The following is a 24,127-nucleotide window of genomic DNA, read 5'->3' on the forward strand; positions in this document are numbered from 1 at the left end:
ATTGTTTTTTGTTGTTGTTGTTAAATTTGTTTCTTCTCACTTTTGTTTGTTTATTTCACTTGCTTTGGCAAAGTAAACATATGTTTTCGGTGCCAATCAAGCCCATTTGACTTGTATTGAGTGAGAGAGAGACAGAGAGAGAAAGAGAGTGGGAGCAAGAGAGAGAGAGACAGAGAGAGAAAGAGAGTGGGAGCGAGAGAGACAGAGAGAGAAAGAGAGTAGGAGCGAGAGGGAGGGAGAGAGATAGAAAGATGCTCATATATCAAACAAGGTTAATACACAGGTAAACATAGCTGTACAAATGTAGGCTGCAGTGTTGTAAAAATAAAACAAGTTTCTCAAAACTTCTGGCATCTTTGATTAAGCTATGCTAAAGACATGGCGTGAAATCCGTCTTATCCACTCTTCTTAATTAACAATCTAATCAGCCTAGGCTATACTCAAGGATTCATGGTATTCAGTGTAGGCCACCTCATCTATTGACTTGGAAGTATTTGTCCACCAGATCAAGTGGTCCTAAACATTTCACAATTTTGGCAAAGAACTGTTGAACTGTTAAGAACCACTCCACCAGAGAGACCAAACTACAAGGAGGCGTCACTTCAGGTGGTCCAACCTGGCATAAAGAGCACTGTCTGCAACAGACAAAGATTTTTGTTCAGGTTAAAGCCATCAATGTAGGCCTAAATTACACCACCAGTACTTCATATTTTTTAGAGCAGTTTGAAAATACATTTCTTACATTTTAGTCAGGGCCACTTACAAGAGCAATTAGACTTAAGTGTCTTGCCGTGACAGATTTTTATAGGCTACTGTAGAAGGCCCTAAGCTAAATAGGCATATTTTTACAAAAGTTATCTTACCGTTAGTGGAGGTTTCATCTGAGCCATCCATGCCTACGCTGTGAATTCAGTGAGCAGCAGCTCTTTATATAGTGTTTTGGGGGTAGGTTCACACAATCGTTTCATTCAGCGAGGAATGAAGGCCATGCAGGTCTGACTGGCTGAGCTGGGTTCCACCTGCAACCTGTGCTGTACAACATACAGCCGCCCTGATGATGACGCCAAGTGTAGTCACTCACTCTCTGCACATTTCTGGAAATGTTCTGAAGTATCAACTCTGTACCAAACAAAGAATGATAGTCGTTGCTAAATATTTATCTGATGGGTATACACAGATGTAGCCTATTATAGTACATAGTCTAATGAACTAACACAGCTAGATTAAATACTGCATGGATGGCAACATAATATAGGCAAATACTAGGCAGCATACTTTTGGGTGTCTTGGGTTGATTAACTTTTTGAGGCGCAATAGAACTGTAGTCTTTAATTATGATTATTTTTCCATATTCATAGATTATTCAAACATCTCAATTTTTCATCACACACACACTTCTCCCCTATTCTGTTCCAACAGGGGGAGGTTCTTACCAGTCTATGGCTCTGTGGGTAGTTTACATGAGTGTGGTGCAGCTCCAACCCCTTATTATTCACATTGATCTCCTTGGGACAATGCAGGGATTTCAGCTAGGTAATGAAAATGACCTCCAATAACAGAGGACAAACACTCCAATTCATGTGAAAAAGCATCAGATAGGTAGTTATTGAAAGACTTCATCTGAGAATGCATTGTGTGAAAGCCTGACGTTCCCCATGTTTATGTCAAAATACAGGTTTCAATGCGGTCTACAAAAGTATTTTATTGAAGTACATGTTCTATAAAATGAAGTGCATGACATTCACCAGCTCTCCTGACGAACAGGGAACATCCTATTGTCCACAAACCTGTGTGCTTCAGATACAGCATAGATGTATACATTTAATCACAGTCAAGTATAAAGTTATGATATATTTTCTACTAGTTACACAATAGTACAAATATGCATGACATAAACCATGACATGGATTGACACATACTAATGAATGTTGACATTTTAATTGAATCAAATAGTTAATTGACCATGAACATAGCAAGTAGAGGAGCGTAGCACTGAGTAACAGTTATTGGATAACAGCTGAAGTGATGTCCAGCTATATGACATTGGTCTGTCCGGGCTGTTAGAGTAGGGTAACTAGGAAGCAGTTGGAGACAGGCAGAAGATGTAGTACACAACCCCAACTATAGAAGACAATGTGGGTTGGAATTTCACATTGATTGGAGTAACCTTTTGTCTCTGCAAGTTGCTTTAGATAAAAATGTAATTTAGCAGATGCTTTTATCAACTATAGAGGACCCTGGGTTTGGATGCGAGGAGCTGTGTGGAAGCAGAACAGAGGGATGGATTGTTCTCTTTAATAAACAGGAAACACCTCATACCTCTACTTTCAGGGAGGTGGAAGAAATGTATCATTCATGCAGTCTAAGTGAGACTATAAACATATAGGCAAACAGTTATTCACACAATGATTTCCATTTAGAATAAATGTCTAATAGTGTTTCATAAAGCACATCTAAAAGGTACAGCATTCTACCAATCAAATGCCTCTTATAAAGAACAGCATTCTACCAATCAAATGCCTCTTATAAAGAACAGCATTCTACCCTGTGCTTCCAATGAACTCTGATAATTCCTATTAGAGTGAATTGCTTCCACATACATCATATACTGTGGTACATACAAAACAAACAGATATAGTGCTGCCTGTTATAGGCACAGAGCATCCATATGACTTAACATCCAATGTTGTGCTACTTGTGCTTTTACAACTACAGTTTACCAACTGTATATGAGATTAACGCAAATATATCAATGGTGAATGGTTTGGATGAATCTAAATAAAAACTGGTAATCTGCAAGCTTGTGCAAATATCCAGTGTAAGAGAGTAAAAAGAAAGGTAAGAGTTGAGGATCTTCGTCTTCAGGATTCTTTTGGACAGGCTGAGAACTCAATGTATTCTCCATTCTGAAACACACAAGGGGAAAACAGTTAAGAGCTGAATTTCAAGCAGTGCTGTTCAATACAAAAACAGCAGTGATATCATCAAATGAAGGCTTTTTTTGCAATCTCTGCTACTATTCAACAATGCATCTCAGAGTAAACATCTCACCAGGCGGTTATCATACCAGACAACACAGCTTAGAGGCCATCACAGGAACAAATCACAAAAGCCAGACAGACTACAACTGCAAAGGTTTGTGTCACTGTCTAATCAAAACCAGGCAGCCATTTTGAAAACACCTGTTCAAGCCAGGCTACAACGAGTGATACTCATGTAGGTCATACTCAGATGCAACACTTCACCATACGATGAGAGGAGACACAGGTACGACCACCAAGCATAGGAGAATCCATAGAGATACAGTGCCTTGCGAAAGTATTCGGCCCCCTTGAACTTTGCGACCTTTTGCCACATTTCAGGCTTCAAACATAAAGATATAAAACTGTATTTTTTTGTGAAGAATCAACAACAAGTGGGACACAATCATGAAGTGGAACGACATTTATTGGATATTTCAAACTTTTTTAACAAATCAAAAACTGAAAAATTGGGCGTGCAAAATTATTCAGCCCCTTTACTTTCAGTGCAGCAACCTCTCTCCAGAAGTTCAGTGAGGATCTCTGAATGATCCAATGTTGACCTAAATGACTAATGATGATAAATACAATCCACCTGTGTGTAATCAAGTCTCCGTATAAATGCACCTGCACTGTGATAGTCTCAGAGGTCCGTTAAAAGCGCTGAGAGCATCATGAAGAACAAGGAACACACCAGGCAGGTCTGAGATACTGTTGTGAAGAAGTTTAAAGCCGGATTTGGATACAAAAATATTTCCCAAGCTTTAAACATCCCAAGGAGCACTGTGCAAGTGATAATATTGAAATGGAAGGAGTATCAGACCACTGCAAATCTACCAAGACCTGGCCGTCCCTCTAAACTTTCAGCTCATACAAGGAGAAGACTGATCAGAGATGCAGCCAAGAGGCCCATGATCACTCTGGATGAACTGCAGAGATCTACAGCTGAGGTGGGAGACTCTGTCCATAGGACAACAATCCGTCGTATATTGCACAAATCTGTCCTTTATGGAAGAGTGGCAAGAAGAAAGCCATTTCTTAAAGATATCCATAAAAAGTGTCGTTTAAAGTTTGCCACAAGCCACCTGGGAGACACACCAAACATGTGGAAGAAGGTGCTCTGGTCAGATGAAACCAAAATTGAACTTTTTGGCAACAATGCAAAACGTTATGTTTGGCGTAAAAGCAACACAGCTGAACACACCATCCCCACTGTCAAACATGGTGGTGGCAGCATCATGGTTTGGGCCTGCTTTTCTTCAGCAGGGACAGGGAAGATGGTTAAAATTGATGGGAAGATGGATGGAGCCAAATACAGGACCATTCTGGAAGAAAACCTGATGGAGTCTGCAAAAGACCTGAGACTGGGACGGAGATTTGTCTTCCAACAAGACAATGATCCAAAACATAAAGCAAAATCTACAATGGAATGGTTCAAAAATAAACATATCCAGGTGTTAGAATGGCCAAGTCAAAGTCCAGACCTGAATCCAATCGAGAATCTGTGGAAAGAACTGAAAACTGCTGTTCACAAATGCTCTCCATCCAACCTCACTGAGCTCGAGCTGTTTTGCAAGGAGGAATGGGAAAAAAATTCAGTCTCTCGATGTGCAAAACTGATAGAGACATACCCCAAGCGACTTACAGCTGTAATCGCAGCAAAAGGTGGCGCTACAAAGTATTAACTTAAGGGGGCTGAATCATTTTGCACGCCCAATTTTTCAGTTTTTGATTTGTTAAAAAAGTTTGAAATATCCAATAAATGTCGTTCCACTTCATGATTGTGTCCCACTTGTTGTTGATTCTTCACAAAAAAATACAGTTTTATATCTTTATGTTTGAAGCCTGAAATGTGGCAAAAGGTCGCAAAGTTCAAGGGGGCCGAATACTTTCGCAAGGCACTGTAGCTGTGGCCATTCTAGACTTACCTCAGCATCATCTTTAAACAGAGTCTGGAAGTGAGCAAAACATGTAATTGGAGCACATGGCAAAGTTGAAACTACGTCCCTATTCTGTAGCCTACATGGTTTTCTAGCCTATATGTCAAATCTAATTTATAGGCTACCTCTTGGATGCTTCATGCCACACCATTCATTCACAATCATGGGATCATAGTAATGCTTTAGTAAATATATTGCTAATCTGATAAACATCTATAAAACCTCAGTCAAATCTGTTAATATACAGGGATGAGATGAGACTCATTCTCGCGTTGAAAAGTAAAATGACTGAAGATGGATTACCTCATTACTTTCATCTGACTGATGAGGAAAAACAGTGGTGACTAGGAGGTTTTTAACAAACAGGAAATTGTAACAAGTTGAAGATAGAAAAAAAGTGGATAATACAGTGTGCTGAACTGGTTTAGGTTCGTCAGACAATATAAACTGACAAAGACCGGTACAGTAAAATATTATTCACTTCGTTTGATTTCAGTGAGCTCAGGTCGAAGAGCTAAGCTCTCTTAATTGAAGCAGAGATGAATGCTGTTGGAGGAGCACAGAGGAGAACAGTAACGCTAGATCATAGTCCATCTCTTACCTGGACGTGGGACTGGCTGACCTGGTGTAAGAAGTCAATCACAACTTCATTCCCCACAGCCTTCGCCTAAGAGAGAAAACCTAATGATCCATCTTACAAAACTAGTCTGGGTTACCCTTACCCTACACATCCTTTACTATCCATGTTACATAACTAGTCTGGGTTACCCTTACCCTACACATCCTTTACTATCCATGTTACATAACTAGTCTGGGTTACCCTTACCCTACACATCCTTTACTAACCATGTTACAAAACTAGTCTGGGTTACCCTTACCCTACACATCCTTTACTATCCATGTTACATAACTAGTCTGGGTTACCCTTACACTACACATCCTTTACTAACCATGTTACAAAACTAGTCTGGGTTACCCTTACCCTACACATCCTTTACTATCCATGTTACATAACTAGTCTGGGTTACCCTTACCCTACACATCCTTTACTATCCATGTTACATAACTAGTCTGGGTTACCCTTACCCTACACATCCTTTACTATCCATGTTACATAACTAGTCTGGGTTACCCTTACCCTACACATCCTTTACTATCCATGTTACATAACTAGTCTGGGTTACCCTTACCCTACACATCCTTTACTATCCATGTTACATAACTAGTCTGGGTTACCCTTACCCTACACATCCTTTACTATCCATGTTACATAACTAGTCTGGGTTACCCTTACCCTACACATCCTTTACTATCCATGTTACATAACTAGTCTGGGTTACCCTTACCCTACACATCCTTTACTATCCATGTTACATAACTAGTCTGGGTTACCCTTACCCTACACATCCTTTACTAACCATGTTACAAAACTAGTCTGGGTTACCCTTACCCTACACATCCTTTACTATCCATGTTACATAACTAGTCTGGGTTACCCTTACCCTACACATCCTTTACTATCCATGTTACAAAACTAGTCTGGGTTACCCTTACCCTACACATCCTTTACTATCCATGTTACATAACTAGTCTGGGTTACCCTTACCCTACACATCCTTTACTATCCATGTTACATAACTAGTCTGGGTTACCCTTACCCTACACATCCTTTACTATCCATGTTACATAACTAGTCTGGGTTACCCTTACCCTACACATCCTTTACTATCCATGTTACATAACTAGTCTGGGTTACCCTTACCCTACACATCCTTTACTATCCATGTTACATAACTAGTCTGGGTTACCCTTACCCTACACATCCTTTACTATCCATGTTACAAAACTAGTCTGGGTTACCCTTACCCTACACATCCTTTACTAACCATGTTACATAACTAGTCTGTGTTCCCTATACTATCCATGTTACATAACTAGTCTGTGTTGCCTTTACGATCCATGTTTGTAAGTTGGAGAGAGGTGCCCAGTCCCAAACACTCACCACCTCCATCGGCGTCTGCCCGTCGTAGCCTGGCGTGTCCAGGTCTCCCCCGGCCAGGTGCCACATCTCCAGGCCCTTGATGTCAGCACTGGCTGCCAGACTGCGACACAGTACCAGATAATTCAATGGGAGGGTTGATATTCAAGAGGTTTCATGATAAAGGGACTAAACAAGCAATCAGATATCATAGTATAATCTTAGAATAAACACGCTACTTGATTCTGAATAGGACTGAGTGTGCTTGTTTGCTTTAAATATTCACTTTAAAAAAAGAGAGATATCAGTTAAACGGAGCAATTCAGGGTTCTGTGGTGGTGGTGATGTTTGGATGCTGCAGCGGTCTGAAGCTATGTGGTCAGGGAGCATTCCAAGTGTTTATGGCAAGACAACTAGGACAACTGGTCATACCTGCACAAACTATGCAGGATCAGTCTTGGGCAATACATGTGTGAAAAAGTGCTGTGTTTCTCTCACCTGCACAGCTCTGAGCCGGCATCCTCCAACTCATCCCTGGAGAAATGAGCTCCAGTCTTTCTCAGCAGCTTCACCACCTCTTTGTGTCTGAATGGACAGACAGACGGACAGACACACATGCATAGATATGACCGACCCTTTTCAAATATAGATGCTATACACAGTGTACTAGAATCAAGGAAAATATGAAAGGTAGAAAGAAAATCAACATCACACAGTGTGAGTCAGAGTCAACTGAAACCATAAGGTGGAACAGTACTGATCCATTGTTTGTCTGATTTATTAGGACTGCAACGTGCATTAGACATATTTCTAGTTTTCAAAGTATCTGCTGACAGTGACCGGTTATGGCACTGTGACTGGGTGCTAAACGAGTAGGGACAAGTTCCAGTTAACCACCCACACATGGAGTTTTAACAGCACGTCTCAGCAGCTTCAAGGATACACTACACAATGGGGGGGTGGGGGGGGGGCAAAAGGCAACGCTCCAAGTAGGCACACTCCTCAAACAGAGACATTTCTAAAGATGGCCAGAACCAGGGACACTTTGAGATAAGGTTTGGCCATAGACAGTGGCAAGCCAAGGCTAATGTATTTCCAGTCCTTTTGTTAGAGACTAGTCACAGTTTCTATCATCCATGAAACTGAAGACAGACAGGTAAGACTGGTTCAAGCAGCTCCACTCAGTTTCACTCCTTATATGGTCATAAGGAAGGTGGCTTTTGAAATGTGGTCTAAACTTAAAATGGCATAAAGCCTAAAAAACAAACAAATTCCAGAAATTGTTATTTATTGCAAGTACTGTAACTGTTACAAAATGGAACATATTGCATTATCATAGAGACTTAGTGATTTTGACAGTGTAAGAGAGCCTGAATGGGACAAGGCTATTTCCCCAAGCACACAGGTGCCTGAGGTTAATTATGCTGCCAGGTTGAAAATCCCACTCTGCAACCCTCTGTCCTTCAGTTCCAAGTAAACATGGGCATGCCTGTGCCTGCCCTGGCAACGGTTTACAGCCACTTTTCTTGGTGCTCTCACACACACACACACACACAAACACACACTTGTACACACTTGTGTATTTCTCCTTGAGGCACCCACAACATGATATTTAAGACTGCAGCCTTGAATGTCTTACTGTCCCCAAGCGATGAGCACACGGCAATGTCAATGGATGATAAAAAATACATGAAAATAACTATTTGGGGTGAAAATAAATACTGTCGCTATTGGCAGATTACAACTAGCAGCTAATTATTGTGGTGGCCTCAACTCCATCAGAACTCCTCTAGTTTCAACCCCCACCTGAAAGACCCAGTAGCAGTCCTCCCCTCCTGGACATTATAGTCATTTAGCAGGCCCAGACTCCCTGCCTCAGACACTGTAATGAGCTGCAGTCTAACGGCCTACTGTTTGTACACCATTCCCTCTAAAGACTGCCATGGAAATATATGGAGGTTGTTAATGGCCAATGGGGGATTTCAAATGCCCCACTTAATTCTGTGTGAATGATATCATTACTGTGTGATGCACACCCCCCCTCCCTGGGCAGATAGAAGCCGTCAGTTAGAATGGGCTACTGGGGGCTTGAATCATAAGGGATGGGTGAACATCAACTGTAGAGGCAAAGCTTTTAAGGACATATTATACGTCATTTCCACCAACACCCATCCCTCTATCCCTCAATGCACCTCAGCCACCCCCCCAAAATGTAAAGCTCTCATCTTGGCCCACATGTTAGCTCAACCCTACCTGAAGCGCACAGCATTGCGCAGGGGTGTGTCCCCATAGCGATCTTTGGCGTAGACAGTGGCGCCCTGGCTCAGTAGATACTGCACCACATTGAGGTGGCCCTCACAGGAAGCGATGTGCAGAGGGGTACGTCCATCATAGTCCCCCAGACTTAAGTTACTGCCCTGATGACAAGAAACACATCTCATACTGTATAGTTAAATAAAGGTTAAATAATAAATCAATATTACGGTGCCATGGTTATACTGTGTATTTTAAAACCATGTATTGAGGTATCAAACCCATGTAGTGAATGTTGTGCTACACATTGACATGTTGCACACCTTACTGTCACCGTTCAGACTCATCTCAAATTGATACTGGGTGGCTCGAGCCCTGAATGCTGATTGGCTGACAGCCGTGGTATATCAGACCGTATACAACGTGTATGACAAAACATTTATTTTTACTGTTCTAATTAACTAGGTAACCAGTTTATAATAGCAATATGGCACCTAGGGGTTTTGTGATATATGGACGATATACCATGGCTAAGGGCTGTGTCCAGGCACATTGAGTCGTGCCTAAGAACAGCCCTTAGCCGTGGTATATTAGCCATATACCACACCCCCTCGGGCCTTATTGCTTAAATATATCACTTAAAAATAAGCTAATTTCCCAAATAAGTATGTTATATAACATTTAATTGCCTAGAAACACAAGGCAATCATTCTCATGTCAAACATCACTGCAAAGGAAGCCATATCAAAATCAATCTTTACATCTAACACAGTATGACTACTGAGTTTACTGTCTGCCATTTGATGAAACTCTGCAGGTATCTATGGTATGTACAGCACTGACCGGTTCAACCAACTGTAGCGTGGGACTGAGGGAGTAATACAAGCACACACATTTCTCTTTCACCCTGTACACTGATGATGTTCTGGGTCAATTTGACACAATACACTAAATACATAAATGTTTAATACTTATACCAAAGTCATAGATGAAATGACATTTTAAGCTCATTTTTAGTCAAACTTCAGATCACTGTCCTTCGGCCTCTGAACATCACAAGGAAAACATACGTATATCCTTGAGATAGTCATGGTTAGACCTTTACAACATAAAATACCATTTGTCTCTAGCACAAAGGTCAACTTGCAGGTCAAGTACAGAGTCATTTTGTTTTACAAGTTAATTAACCCTACCTAGAGGACTAGATAAGAGGTCATTGTGAAAACATGAAGTTAAATAGTATTTCAGTGTTAAACTCACTACTGGGTCAAACTGACCTTCAACATAAGGGGTCTCGTAAAAGAAAATCAAATATGCTGGATTCTTTTCACCAAGCAGGCTAGGTGAACACAGTCTTCAGAGTGGAACAGGAATAGATAGAACAGGTGTTTAACATTGGATTTTGAGAGTAATTTGGGCTACTAGGCATCTATCTGCATTCTGCATTGAGCCAGTGAATGTAGCAGAACCAGTCAGGTCATCATAACATAGTTCATGGTACAGTGCAAAGTCTGTGGTATCAGTATGGGAACGTGTCTATTAACACACAAACATATGGTTTGAACTTTGTCCTACAGTCCTGTAATCATGTCGTTAGAACAGGTGTTTTCTTTTCCCCCTCCTGAAAGTATGTGAGGTCAGTTGTTGCAGTGATTCTTTTTACTAACAGACATGTTATATTTATGTAAATGTTCCTCACCATCTCCTTTATGGCATCCAAGGCCTCCAAGTCTCCTATCTTAGAAGCGGCACAAGCTAAGGTGGGTGTCAGAGCATCCCGGACGGCTTCTAGCTCCTGGAAATATCAGCAGAGAAAACATCAGCTGTGTTGTCAATACAAAGACTGACAATCAGTGGAGGAATGCTGTATGTAAAGTGTTGTAAGTGACACCTATAAAAATACACTATAAAAATTGGATTTAACACTTTGGAAAAAACCCTACCGCTGGGCATTGCAATTACTTTATTTTGTACTTCATTGGGAACTCTGTCCTATCAGATAAGCAGGAGCCCGATGAAAACATGTTAGGTGGAAAGTAACCCTGCAGACTCAGTGGTGGTGACAGTGTTTGTGATGTGGCTGGCTGTGCGGTGGCCTCACCTCCTTACAGCTGATGCTCAGGGACTTGGCGATGACCTGGATGAAGCGACTGTCACTCAGAGTGAGCTTGGCCCCCTGCAGGTCAGCGATCATCTCTCCCCGCAGGTTCTGACTCAGCATCTGGACAGGTACAACAGAGACAACAAAGGACAGATAACACACAAACACAGTCAACACAGACAAGCATGATCAAGGATTACACCATCGTGTCACTGACCTTTATCCGCATGTGAATCATCTCTGCCATCTACTGTCGTTACCTTCTTGTTAAAATGGGACTAAGACAGATGTCACTAAAGTTCAGCCTAATGTTGACATTTGCTTCAAAAGATTTTCTATAAGGGGCCTACAATGTGTAGTGAGGTAATGAGTGTGTTTTCACTGGGACTCCTACCTTTCTTTTGGCCTCTATGCTGAGGTCCGTCCTGGCCAGCACGTAGGACAGCTTGCACAGGGCAGCCTCAGGAGTCATGTCACAGCCTGCCACCAGTCCTGCGTCACTCAAGGCCTGAGGGGATCAGGAAGACATGTTAACACACATCCATCCACATCATGTGCACTCTCCCACTCCCACTGAACACAGGGTTCTGGTGTACCTTTCCAGTGGCATACGATGTGGTGACAGAACCCCTCAGACACTGGGTGCAGTTGACCATGATCACGCCCCTCTCTGTGGCATTCCGGAACTCCTCAAGCAGGTCAGCACGGTTGTCAGGGGCGTTTCCACTACCATACGTCTCCAGGACGATGGCCTCCATGGGCGCCTGCAGGAAGGACTTCACCTGCACACACACAGACAGCGGGATGAGCGGCCATCTCAGTCTGGCTTGTGGACAAAGAAGGAGTGTATGAAGCTAGGATCGGGTTTAACAACATGCCCAGATCCCCCCTCCAGCCCATCTGGTGCATATGCCCCCCAGGGTGATTCACTGGCTCCAGGATCGCTCTTTAAGAACACCAGCTCTGGTATCTGGAGAGGAGATGGATCAAACGGCCAGGCACGGGGAACCATTAACTTCAAGGTGTTCAGAGACAGCATCATTTCACTTGGCAACGGTCCTTAGACCTAACTTGTGGAGGGAGGGAATCATAGCAAGTTATCTACCATTGGATTTTGGATCAAGCAGCAAGCTAGCCAAATGTGTGTGCAACACAGAACCCCAAATAAACCCCATGCTGGCAGAGACCATGGAAGGCAGAGGAGACACTGATGCATAATCAAATAAGCAGATAATAACATACATTTAAAAAAAGCATCATGGCCAGCGTCGGCAGAGGGACCAGATTGAGACAGTAAAGCCATCCTCCCCTCAATCTGTAGCGAGGGAGGCGTGTCTAAGTGTTTAAGTGTCTGTGCCAAGCCCCTCGTCTTTAACGGGTAATTGGACATGCCCCATAACCCAGTCTCATTTTTCACTGGACTAAACGCAGCTGGCAGCCCAAAGCAGCTCCCTGCTGTATGCAGACCACTTGGAACGCCCACACGATGCTGGCTCGTCAGAAAACACAGTAGGACCTGCATGAGAGGATTCACCACAACAGAGCTACAATGAAGAGTTCTGGATAAATATGGCCCCAAATGGCTGTTCTGATTTAGTCTTTCTACAATAGGGTATTACTTCACTATTACCGTACATCAGAAGTAGGAAGGCCGTAATAATGTGGTTGAATGGGCAACAGAAACAGGGCAGAGCCACTATCCACCCCTTCTCACCCCCACCCTGGGAAGCCTCTTACGGTCATCGCAGTGATGCCTGGGAAGAGTCTCAGCAGACCCACGTTACGGTTCATCTGAGTGCTCACTCTGAACCGCGAGGTTGTGTTTGCTCTCCACACCGTGTCCCAGTTAACTGCAGGGGAGAGGGAAAGAGTTCAGGGAAAACATCAATCCACCGGCCACGTCAAAGATATTAACACAGGACAGACCCAGTATTACACCACTTGATTACTTTTAATATCCACTTCAGCATTGGCCAGAGGAGCCAGGTTAGGAGAATTGAAGGCATTGAAACTCCCAGAATCCACCTTGGTCACACGGTTGCCCCGGTACAGCTTGTTGTGGAAATACAGACAAACCTAGAGACACAGATGAGAATGAATTAAACCTCCTAAGACATACACTGAACCAAAATATAAAATGCAACATGTCAAGTGTTGGTCCCATGTTTCATCAGCGGAAATAAAATATCCCAGAAATGATTCATATACACAAAAAGCTTATTTCTCTCAAATTTTGTGCACAAATTTGTTTACATCCCTGTTAGTGAGCATTTCTCCTTTGACAAGATATTCCATCCACCTGACATGTGTGGCATATCAGGAAGCTGATTATACAGCATGATCATTACACAGGTGCACCTTGTGCTGGGGACACAAGGCCACTAAAATGTGCAGTTTTGTCACAACACAATGCCACAGATGTCTCAAGTTGAGGGAGTGTGCAATTGGCATGCTGACTGCAGGAAAGTCCTACACAGCTGTTCCCAGATAATTAAATGTTCATTTCTCTACCATAAGGCGCCTTCAATATCATTTTAGCATTACGTTCAACCGGCTTCACAACCTCTGATCACGTGTATGGCGTTGTGTGGGCGAGCGGTTTGCTGATGTCAACGTTGTGAACAGAGTGCCCCATTGTGGAGGTGGAGTTATGGTATGGGCAGCTATGGACAACGAATACAATATCATTTTATCAAAGTCAATTTCTACGCAGAGATACCTTGACAAGAACCTGAGGCCCACTGTCCTGCCATTCAACTTCTCCTCCCCTCTAACCCTGGTCTGGGAGTGCCGCAGGCACTTCATGTTTTTGATTTGACCTGCGGCACTCCAGGAACAGGGTTGTCTACACGGAGTGTATAAAACAAGGTGTCGAAAGTGTTCCACAGGGATGCTGGTCCATGTTGACTCCAATGCTTCCCACGTTGTGTCAAGTTGGCTAGATGTCCTTCAGGTAGCGCACCATTTTTGATACACACATGGGAAACTGTTGAGCGTTAAAAAAAATAAAAAAATCCAGAAGCATTGCAGTTCTTGACACAAAGTGGTGTGCCTGGCTACTACTACCATCAAAGGCACTTAAATGTTTTGTCTTCCCCATTCACCCTGTGAATGGCACACATATACAATCTGTCTCAATTGTCTCCAGTCTTAAATCATTGTTTAACCTGTCTCCTCCCCTTCATCTACAATGATTGACATCAATAAGGGATCATAACTGTCACATGGATTCACCTGGTGAGTTTGTCATGGAAAAAGCGTCTTCTTAGTGTTTTGTACACTTTGTATGCTCCCTTCAACAGTCACAGCCATTTTGTGCTATTGATGTAACAGAGCATATGACAAACCAATTGATAAAACACAATTACAATCACATTTTCCTCATATCTTCATTTAAAATGTATCATATCATTCTTTATCGATAGTAGCACATTGTCTAGATACAGCATTATATAAAGGCCCCGGAGAGTGTGTACATTTTGTTATTCTCTTGAAGATAAACACGCTTTGACAACTCTGAAGTCTCATCTGGCAGTTTCAGGTCCTGTATTGTGACACTCACACCTTCATGCTTTACTGAACAGTCTTGTTAGACAAGTGGTTTAAGGCTTTTGGTGCCTATTGTCTGCCAACAAAGTTCATCCTCACACCTTTATTAATCAGGGAGGACATAGCCAGTTATAACACCTTAATACCATAGCAGGCTAAAAAGCTAGACACATGTCAACAGTATGGACAATAGTATGAACACACATTCAATTTGAGAGAGAAATGTGATATAATACTCATCTAAAAATGTGCAACTGGGAATAGGGTGATATTTGGCCAAGATGATTCAACTACATTGCATTCAAAAAACAAGTGCAGGTGACATGCAGTCAGGTGTGTTAGTGCTGCTCCAAGAAGTGTCCCTCCCTCCTCTACTCACCTCAGGAATGACAAACTGACCAGCGATCAGCAGCGCCCCCAACAGGTTGTCTCTTCCATCGTTCCTCATCTCATAGATCGGCACCTGAAAGAGGTCATAAAACAACATTTCACCCTTCTGTTATCTTATCTTTATGAAGCAGTTTAGCTGTATGGATGGCAGGTGTACCTGGGAGCCGGTGAGGATGACAGGCTTCCCCAGATGCTCACACATGAAGGACAGAGCGGATGCTGTGTAGGCCATGGTGTCCGTGCCGTGGAGAATGACAAAACCGTCATACTTCTCATAGTGTTTCTGGAACCAAGAGACAAAGAGAACAGGATCAGACTTGAACCCAAGGTTCCAAGGTCAACATGTGTAGCCTACATCTTGCCACAGGCTACTTGAAATAAGTACTGTATTTAATACAAAAGCTGTACGGTACATTTACATAAAAGGAAAGGGACAACTGACTTTTACTTCAGTGGATGACTTGAGATTGTTGTTTTATTGCATTATAATGCCTCTGCTTATGTAAATGGTAAAAGTCAGGGTTATGGTTAATGTTAGTGTGAAGTGCAAGATAAATAAAATGACCACACCAAGTACCTCAATGTCCTTCCCAATTGTAGCCCAGTCATCTGTGGTCATATTGCAAGAGTCCAGCAAGGGGCTGTACTCTAAAACAGTGTACACTATCCTCTTATTTTGTTTACACAGCCTGGGAAAAGACAAGTTGAGTCATAATCATCCTAAAATAACCAAATCTACAGAAAACACCCAAAGAAGCTCTGTGCATCAACAGAGCAGACAGTTTACATAGACACACAAACAATCCAGGTTAAGCAAATGTGGCTATTACATAAAATAAGGAAATCCCTTTAGGGGTGTAGAGACACCCCTCTTTTTTGACTTGGTTATTCTGTTTACTTTACAAACTCATTAAGACATGGAGCCGGTTCTGTTTACATGAGGAAAGGGCAGAAGATAAAGGAAAAGAGTGAAACAAGCCTAGCCTACGTCATGAAGCGAGACAGAGTCTATTTGGTTGGGCCTTCTGTTTCAGCAGCAGGGTGCCCAAACCAGTTCCTAAGCGCTGGGTGTGAATTATGGACATGATGAGGGAGGGGGCGACTCCCTGGGAAGTCTACGATGCTGTATGAGGAGTTACTAATTTGCCTGTGTTCTGAGGGGTAAGGGGTGCCTTTTGGGAGTATGGAGGGGGGTTGAAAAGGGGTGTGTTCGAGAGCGAGACCCCATGTTCTAATTAGACAGGGGCAGCTCATCCTGGCCTCCCATGCATATTAATATGTCCTCTAGATAGAGGTAACGTTGGCGTCCCGTATTCTCCTGCTTGCGCTTTATTAAGAGATTTTGCCTGGGTAAGCAGCTGTGCAAAGATCTTTCCCCTTAATCTCCCTTTTTAAGACACGGGACAAGACACTGGAGGGCGGAGGGTGCAAACCATTGAACCCCCCTTATTGGGGGTTCAATAGAACAGCAGGGCAAATAGCAAGCTTACCCTCAGCACCTAACCAAAGGCCTAAAGACACTACCCTAATTATCCCTGGCTCCAGACACAATCCTCAAACATATGTTGTTCATAATCTTAGTGATTGTGTCGCTGGAAACAATATTCAAATCACCAATTATTAATTTATCTCCTGGTATAGCCGACGGTGTGGCAGGGAAATGGGTATTAGCATATAGAGGGTTGGGTAGGATGCTGCCCTGTGGCCTGGCCTGCTGATGAGGAACAGAGTGGTGAGAGGGGCAAATGGGAGGTTGGGGTAAAGGCTTCACCCAAAGAATCTCACTGCTGCTTTTCACTCAGCTATTCAACAAATCAACTTCCTACTCCACACAATGTAAAACATTTAAGCAATGTTAGGATATATTGAAATTAGCTTTGTCAATGTTATTTCAAGTCCACTGCACATGCTCAATGCAAAGCATAATATAAAAAATAAATAACTCAGGCATTAGGGACATTTAATAGCAATGTTTGGTGACAGCTAGTATGTGTTAATCAACATTAACTTGAAGCCACAAAAAGGAACATAATGATGGTAATAATGAAAATGAACCTTACAGAAGCAAGGAGGAAAGAGGATGATTGAATCAACTACTGAAATTACACTGAAAACAGAATGAGACTGATACATTTGTCTGTGGGACGGAATCTGAATCCATACGTCCTATGAATCTCCTGTGAGACTGTTGAAGCGATGAAGAGTAGAAGGCTATGGAGGTGACATGGCAGTCCTCCAAACAAATATTACCATGATCCAAGCAGGCACAGTGCCACCATCCCCCCTTCACGCAAACAGCTTTAAAAATAGCGCACTTGTGTAATTCTCTTATCTGTCCCCTATAACCCAGCCCCACCAGTCTCTATATCTGTGGTCCTGAGCTGCTCTGAGTGGGTTTTAGGTGGCGGGACTGAGCCATGTGCTGGTTGTCTGTGTAGAGATTAGCGTGCAGGCAGGCAGAGGTGCCCCCACTGCCACCGGCATCACAGGCCCAGAAAGGAGAGGAGGTTGCTGGGAGGGATTTGACCCAGGGTGCCTTGGCCTGGGCTCAGGCAACCTCCATTTGGAGGGGCGATAGCCGGCAACCTTTGGATCCGACCTGCCAGGACCATATTCAGCAGAGGGCCCTCTCGCTGCTCCTGAACACACGCACTGAGAACCAGACTACAGGAATCAAACACGCTCAACACAGATTAGCCTCGCTCTCTGCCAGTGTGGCACCAGCAACCCCTCTCAGGCCTATTCTCTCTCTCTGGCAGCAGCAAAACTACTGGGGTTGCTACTGCAACATTACATAAGTGTTATGGGAACTTGACTGTTCTGCACTGGTTTTAGCTAGACATGAACCAATGGGAGTAGCTCCCTCCAGCGGGAGTGAGGCGAGGTATCTGAAGAGAGGAAATAAGGGTAGAATGTCAGGCAGGCGTGAACACCGCTACTGAAATGCTGCAGCACAACTCCCTGCAGGTGTGTGCTCCAACGATCACTCCCTGACAGGTCCACAGACAACAGCAGCAAACTGTTCCTGCCAGGCACCCTTTGACACCAGGCGGAACGGATACAGAGGATTCAAACCACACATCGTAGCGCAGGCACACAGTATGCTACCAGTATTTCAGGACCTTTTTGATAGTTCATCAGCGAGGTCTGTCGGCATCCTGTCAAAACAACAGACAGTTTTAGAGTGAAATGTTCCCAAGCATGCAGGGAATAGAAACGTGTGTATGATATCCCCTAACAAGCATTGTATATCCTGTAGGCCTACTGCTATGGAGGCATCATAGTGAACAGATTTTGGGGGAGGATGTCAACCTTTATCCTGCCTTGTAGGTTGAAAAAGCCCTGAAATAAAAGCTATCAATGGTTATAAAACAGGAAGCAGAGCTTCAGTCTTGTGGGATGCAACGCTACTGTGGGCCCACGGGTCGGTAGGTATCACACTTTGTGGGTCACGCTAATGGTACGGTTTCGCTATCTTTATATTTAAGAAAATAATTTAAAACACATCACCCTTAAAACAATTAACTCTTTATTTTGCCTGTAGACAAATCAAACTTTCCATCCAGTAAAATGGCAGCCTGACTGACTAGGCCTGGTTTCTGTCTCTACTGTATGAAATCAAGGGGAGAAAAACATTACAATTAAGAGTGCTTCTTAGCTTTGACAACCTGTAGCTCTTCATCTCCCAATCCAGTACATAGTGAACCGTCACAGTGAGGTAGCTTTGAGTTGCTCTGGAAGACCAGCTATCAGCGGAGAGCTAGATTGGGTGTCTGTGTCAATTCCTTTTCAATTTCTCTCCGTGATGTTTCATAGAGTTTGGGAATTCGTTTGCTGCTTGAAATGTCTGTGTCAATAATGCGCTAATCATTTTTTATCAGGTGACAAAATCCCGAGTCAGTAACCACCGAATAGGGCTGCAAATCTTCAGATATGAATACTCCCACTGCTCTCGTTATTTCTTTGGTTTTCTGAATTTGTCGCAAATTGTTGTTGGAAGGCAGCAGCGAGAGATTGTTCTGTTTTGGCTAACGAGTGGACTCTCCTTGCTCCAACTCCACCTGCAAGGGATATGGCCGGGTGATGGCGACGTAAATGACACGTTAGAAGTGTTTTCACTCGAGTAGCCGACAGTGGCCAAGCAACACTTGCAGACTGTACTTTGTTTGTTTATGGTCTTCTTACCCTCATCATCGTATTGACCGCTGAATCCAAAATGTTCCCACACAGCGGATTTGAAAGACGACAGAGTCTCTTTAAAATGTGCTTCTCTCTGTCACGCTAGCGCTCGCCATTGCCACGTTGGAGATGAGATAATATTTGTTTTTCGTTTCCCCCCTCTTCATGGGGACCCTTTAGAGAGATTTCCTACTGGGAAGTCATTGCAAATCGTCTATTGGTTGTTTAACAGGGAGGGGGTTGCGGTCACTACATTTTGAGACATTAGTGTGGAGGAAAGTTTGTCAGCCCTCAGAAGCCCCCTAATGGCCACAAACTGCACGTCTGGTTCCCTGGATGTGAATGTACAACGTGCGAGTAGTCTGCAGCGCAATAAGAACATTTTGGAAATGATAGGATGACAGGCATACCGTAATTCTGCTGTTCACATGTGCACATTGAACCGTACGGTTCGATAACACTGTGTACCGTTGCATCCCTACAATAGACACTCATCTCCTGTGTAATGAAATGGTAAGGGCGTGAAAATGTATGTATCGGTAGAACAGGTAGGTTGAGGTCCCCTTCACATATTTTATAAGACCAGTTATAGACTAACTACTCTTACTCTACTCTAATTTTATCATCATCTGTATCAAACTCCAAGCTCTCCATCTGAAGTTTGTCAGTCAAATAGCGCCTTCTCACAGTTTGAATGATTGTACGAAGACTGTACAATAAAGTAAACCATGTCAACATTTAACTCTAGCCTATATATTAATAACAGCAAAGACAAAGTAAAAACCCCCAGAGAAAACAGAAATAGAAGGCTGCAGAGGAGCTCAGGAGAGGTGGGGGTAGGGGGGAGGTGGAGTGTATGGGTGACTTACGGCAGGACAAGGGTGTTCTCCTGTGGGTCACTCGTGCTGTAGTAGTCGTACATACGGGTCTGCAGGGCATACTGCTCATCATGGAGGATGGGAAGCTTTCGCAGGGCCTTCACAAACGCATTAGGCTCTGGGGACAGCACTGTGGAAGAGCGGGACAGAGAGAGAAGGTGTTGCCATTAGTGTACAGAGCAACATAACTAATCAGTCAGAGTTCAGGAAAGGTGAGCCCAATAATAGCCTACATAGATCTGAGTGTGGTGTTACTTTTGAAAAGAGGGTGGCAGTACACAACATTTTGGAGCGTTCAGATAGGAATATGCTATGTAGAACACATACTCTCTGACATGTAGAATAAGGTTTCACGTCAGCTCTATTCGTGGCATTTCTATCTGCAAAATACAATAAAGTTTGGTTACGAAAGCGTTTGGCTATCAAATGTAGCCCAGGTTTACTATTCCCAGTAAATCATGCCTTGTATTGTACTCAACCCTAGTGGCAAATGTGAGAATCACATCAATATGAAAAGTAGGCTGTTTGGAATATAGTTCTAATCATTCATGCATTGGGAAATGTCTTATATAACTCATCATAGGTCAATAGCCTACCAGAATATGCAAATCTAATAAAACAACAGAGCCTGGGTCTTCAATGATGAAGTCAGTTACCACTGAGTGCCTATTTCCAGAAATTAGTCCCCAAGTAGCCAGAGTAGGAGAAGGCTGCAGGCTAAGTGTCACACTGGAACATGACTGCTAATGCGTTTCAATGGGAGAGATGAGGCAGGGCAGCTGAGAGGAGTGAAACCTGAGTCCAAGCCACTGGAAAAAAATTGCTGACTAAAATTAGGACCTGTGAAAAGTGGACCACCAGCCACTGGTTACAGTATATGGAAAGATTGCATAAAGACAATTCTCGGGCCATTCCAAACAGAATCTTTGGAATGGTGTAAAAACAGTGTACCTAGAAACTATGGCCATGTTATTTATGGTCTAGTGTTTACTCCAAGTACCATCCACAGTAATGGATGCTGAATGAAATGAGAAGGGCTGGTTAGCCTAAAGATATTATTCAGCAGACATCTGATCCAAAATGCTTGACAGTTAACAGTTCCTTGGCCCACGAAGGAATATTCATTGTTTCCACATTTCCCTTTCCAGGAAATTAATTATACAGGAAAGAGTAGCCTTTGGTTTTCCTCAAGGTTCCGTTTTAGGATCTCTCTCTCTCTCTCCTCCTTTTACTGCTATCTGTACATTTTAATTAAACATGGTGAAGCCTCAAAATTGCCTACCCTGGAAGCATGTGTTTCAGACATAAGGAAGAGGATGGCAGCAAATGTTTTACTTTTAAACTCAGACCAAACAGAGATGCTAGTTCTAGGTCCCATGAAACAAAGAGATCTGCTGTTTGATCTGACAATTCATCTCGATGGTTGTACAGTCGTCTCTAGTAAAATCGTATAAGACCTGTGTTACTCTGGACCCTGATCTCTTTTGACAAACATATCAAGAACATTTCAAGGGCAGCGTTTTTCCATCTTCGTAACATGGCAAAAATCTGAAACCTTTTATCCTTTTATGCAGAAAAGCTATTCCCTGCTTTTGTCACTTCTAGATTAGACTACTGAAATTCTCTACTCTCAGCCAACCTGGATAAAGCACTAAATAAACTTTAGCTAGTGCTAAATATGGCTGCTAGAATCTTGACTAGAACCCCCAAAAATGTATCATATTAATCCAATGCTAGCCTCTACACCTTCTTCCTGTTAATGCTAGGGCTGATTTCAAGATGTTACTGCTAAACTACAAAGCACTACATGGACGTTCTCATACTCATCTCTCCGATTTGGCCCTGCCATACATACCTACACATATGCTACGGTCACAAGACACAGTCCTCCTTACTGTCCCTAGACTTTCTAAGCAAACATCTGGATGCAGGGCTTTCACCTATAGAGCTACATTTTAATGGAATGGTCTGTCTCTCCATGTGAGACGCAGACTTGGTCTGAAACTTAAGACTTTACTGGAGACTCATCTCTTCAGTAGGTCCTATGATTGAGTGTAGGTGAACAGCAAGGTGAACGGCAAAGCACTGGAGTGATGAACCGCCCTTGCCATCTCCCCACGGGGACTCTCTGCCACTATTACGGGGGCTGAGAGTTTCTCTCTCCAAAGACTGGAGTTGGCAGTTAAAAGTTCCAGTGTTGTATCGCAAATGTAATTATCTTTGTAAGGGTGTGTGGATGAAAGCTCCTGATTCAGCTGATCTTTTCCTCAAACTCATTCTAGACTGGCAAAGGTTTGTGGTGAACACTATCATTTAGGTCAACTGTGACTGATTGGACAGTTAACCAGTACTGAAACAAACAATACCTTTGGTTGTCTTGTACCCTTAACATAATATTATGAAGTTGAGTCCTGCTGTTGCCCAATTTTGTACGTCATGGGTAGTTAATCATTAGTTGACCGTTAGGGCAGTACACATCCATCCACATAGTGAGTGTGTGTGCTCTCAAATCCATCTTACAATGGGAGGAAGGAAGTGAGTTGAAAATGTAATCTTCACTAACCATGCATGGACAAACATGATCATGATCTTCAAGGGGCAACCAATATTTGTTGCAAGAAGTTCACATGACCTTCTACAGCAGGATTCCCCTACTGGCAGCCCAAATGTGGCCGGTTTTATCCCCCCCCCAACGTTTCTTGAACAAAAATAATATTTTTTATGTTATATTTTTTATTGTTGGGCTCCCGAGTGGCACAGCTGTCTAAGGCACTGCATCTCAGTGATAGACCTGTCACTACAGACCCTGGTTCGATTCCAGGCTGTATCGCAACCGGCCGTGATTGGGAGTCCCATAGGGCAGCGCACACCGTCGTCCAGGTTAGGCTTTGGCCAGGGTAGGCCGTCATTGTAAATAAGAATCTGTTCTTAACGGACTTAAATAAAATAAAGAAGTGATCATATACAACAGCAATGCATGTTAGAAATGACTGTCACATTATCTCTGTTTGGGCTTCTTGTTATCAATTTGCAGTTATTTGTAAATATGTTCCACCATACGACCATCCGCGGCTGAATCTAGTTGATGATCCCTGTTCTACAGGTAGATAATTACGTCTAAGTGTTTTATTGTTATAATTTACAAAACAAGTGTAGCAGCAGTTTCATTTGACAACTCACGAGACTCGACCCCTGAATGCCGGGGGTGTATTCATAACGTTTCGCAACGGAAACAGTTTACCGTTTAAGAACCAAACGGAAGGAAACGGAGAGGGACCTACCAGAATTTGACCAATATAAACTCGTTTCCGTTGGAATAGTTTTTTGTTTGGAGTAAATGGTTTCTGTTGCAAAACCTTTCGTCTGTGTAATGAATACACTGCGACTGTAGCTAGCAAGTTTCCTCCATCAATGTGTTCCATCAACACAGCATCATTCAAATCAAGTAAATGCACTTTGTTTGGGCAACAACAAATACATTTTTAAAAGTCCCGGTCAAAACCTATTTACCGTTATTATGGTACATCATCCCGATAGTTCCTCCGGTGTTGATGACCAAGACTCGCGCTTCAGCACAGGGGCTCACATCCAGAGACTCAACACTGTTGCTGCTCGACAACCTCCTCCGTCGGCCTGGCTGTACCACATTGCTCCGGTAAACAGAAGTATGCGACTTGAACACAGACTGATCAGGTTGACTCAACCTTGAATGGGACAAAGCTCTAGCGAGAGAGGTCATTTCTGAAGCTGGAGACGGACATGAGGTAGACTTTTTACATTCCGCCATGATTCCTAGACAGCTGGTGGCGGGGGAAGAGTGCAAGTCAAACCAAGGGATG

General features: G+C 43.0%; 1 protein-coding gene across 4 annotated transcripts; it reads right to left on the minus strand.

Annotated features, from left to right (window-relative positions):
- Positions 1-1,314: 1,314 nt before the first annotated feature.
- LOC139375199 (60 kDa lysophospholipase-like) lies at positions 1,315-24,113 on the minus strand. Of its 4 annotated transcripts, XM_071116766.1 has the most exons (18): positions 23,799-24,113; positions 20,280-20,418; positions 18,354-18,389; positions 15,809-15,920; positions 15,389-15,514; positions 15,221-15,304; positions 13,242-13,368; positions 13,030-13,142; positions 11,889-12,074; positions 11,687-11,800; positions 11,293-11,412; positions 10,891-10,986; positions 9,192-9,355; positions 7,437-7,523; positions 6,963-7,062; positions 5,562-5,627; positions 4,949-4,972; positions 1,315-2,906 (listed from the first exon to the last, which is right to left on the minus strand). In XM_071116766.1, exons 1-18 carry the CDS (start codon positions 24,073-24,075, stop codon positions 2,862-2,864), a joined length of 2,016 nt encoding a protein of 671 aa, XP_070972867.1. In that variant the 5' UTR covers positions 24,076-24,113; the 3' UTR covers positions 1,315-2,861. The 4 variants fall into 4 exon arrangements, with proteins under 4 accessions (XP_070972867.1, XP_070972868.1, XP_070972870.1 ...); XM_071116767.1 differs by lacking the exon at positions 4,949-4,972 and having other exon boundaries at positions 23,799-24,093; XM_071116768.1 differs by lacking the exon at positions 18,354-18,389 and having other exon boundaries at positions 1,321-2,906; positions 23,799-24,101.
- Between the last annotated feature and the right edge of the window lie 14 nt (positions 24,114-24,127).

The sequence above is a fragment of the Oncorhynchus clarkii genome, chromosome 19 (assembly GCF_045791955.1).
Source record: "Oncorhynchus clarkii lewisi isolate Uvic-CL-2024 chromosome 19, UVic_Ocla_1.0, whole genome shotgun sequence".
NCBI lineage: Eukaryota > Metazoa > Chordata > Actinopteri > Salmoniformes > Salmonidae > Oncorhynchus > Oncorhynchus clarkii.

Bases quoted from the DNA above. Each gene is read 5' to 3' on its own strand.
- LOC139375199 (XM_071116766.1), bottom strand. From the start codon at position 24,075: ATGGCGGAATGTAAAAAGTCTACCTCATGTCCGTCTCCAGCTTCAGAA. The intron at 20,419-23,798 runs GTAAATAGGTTT...GCTCTTCCACAG, and splicing joins GATGATGTACCATAATAACG to TGCTGTCCCCAGAGCCTAAT. The intron at 5,628-6,962 runs GTGAGTGTTTGG...TTTCTCTCTTAG, and splicing joins GGCAGACGCCGATGGAGGTG to GCGAAGGCTGTGGGGAATGA.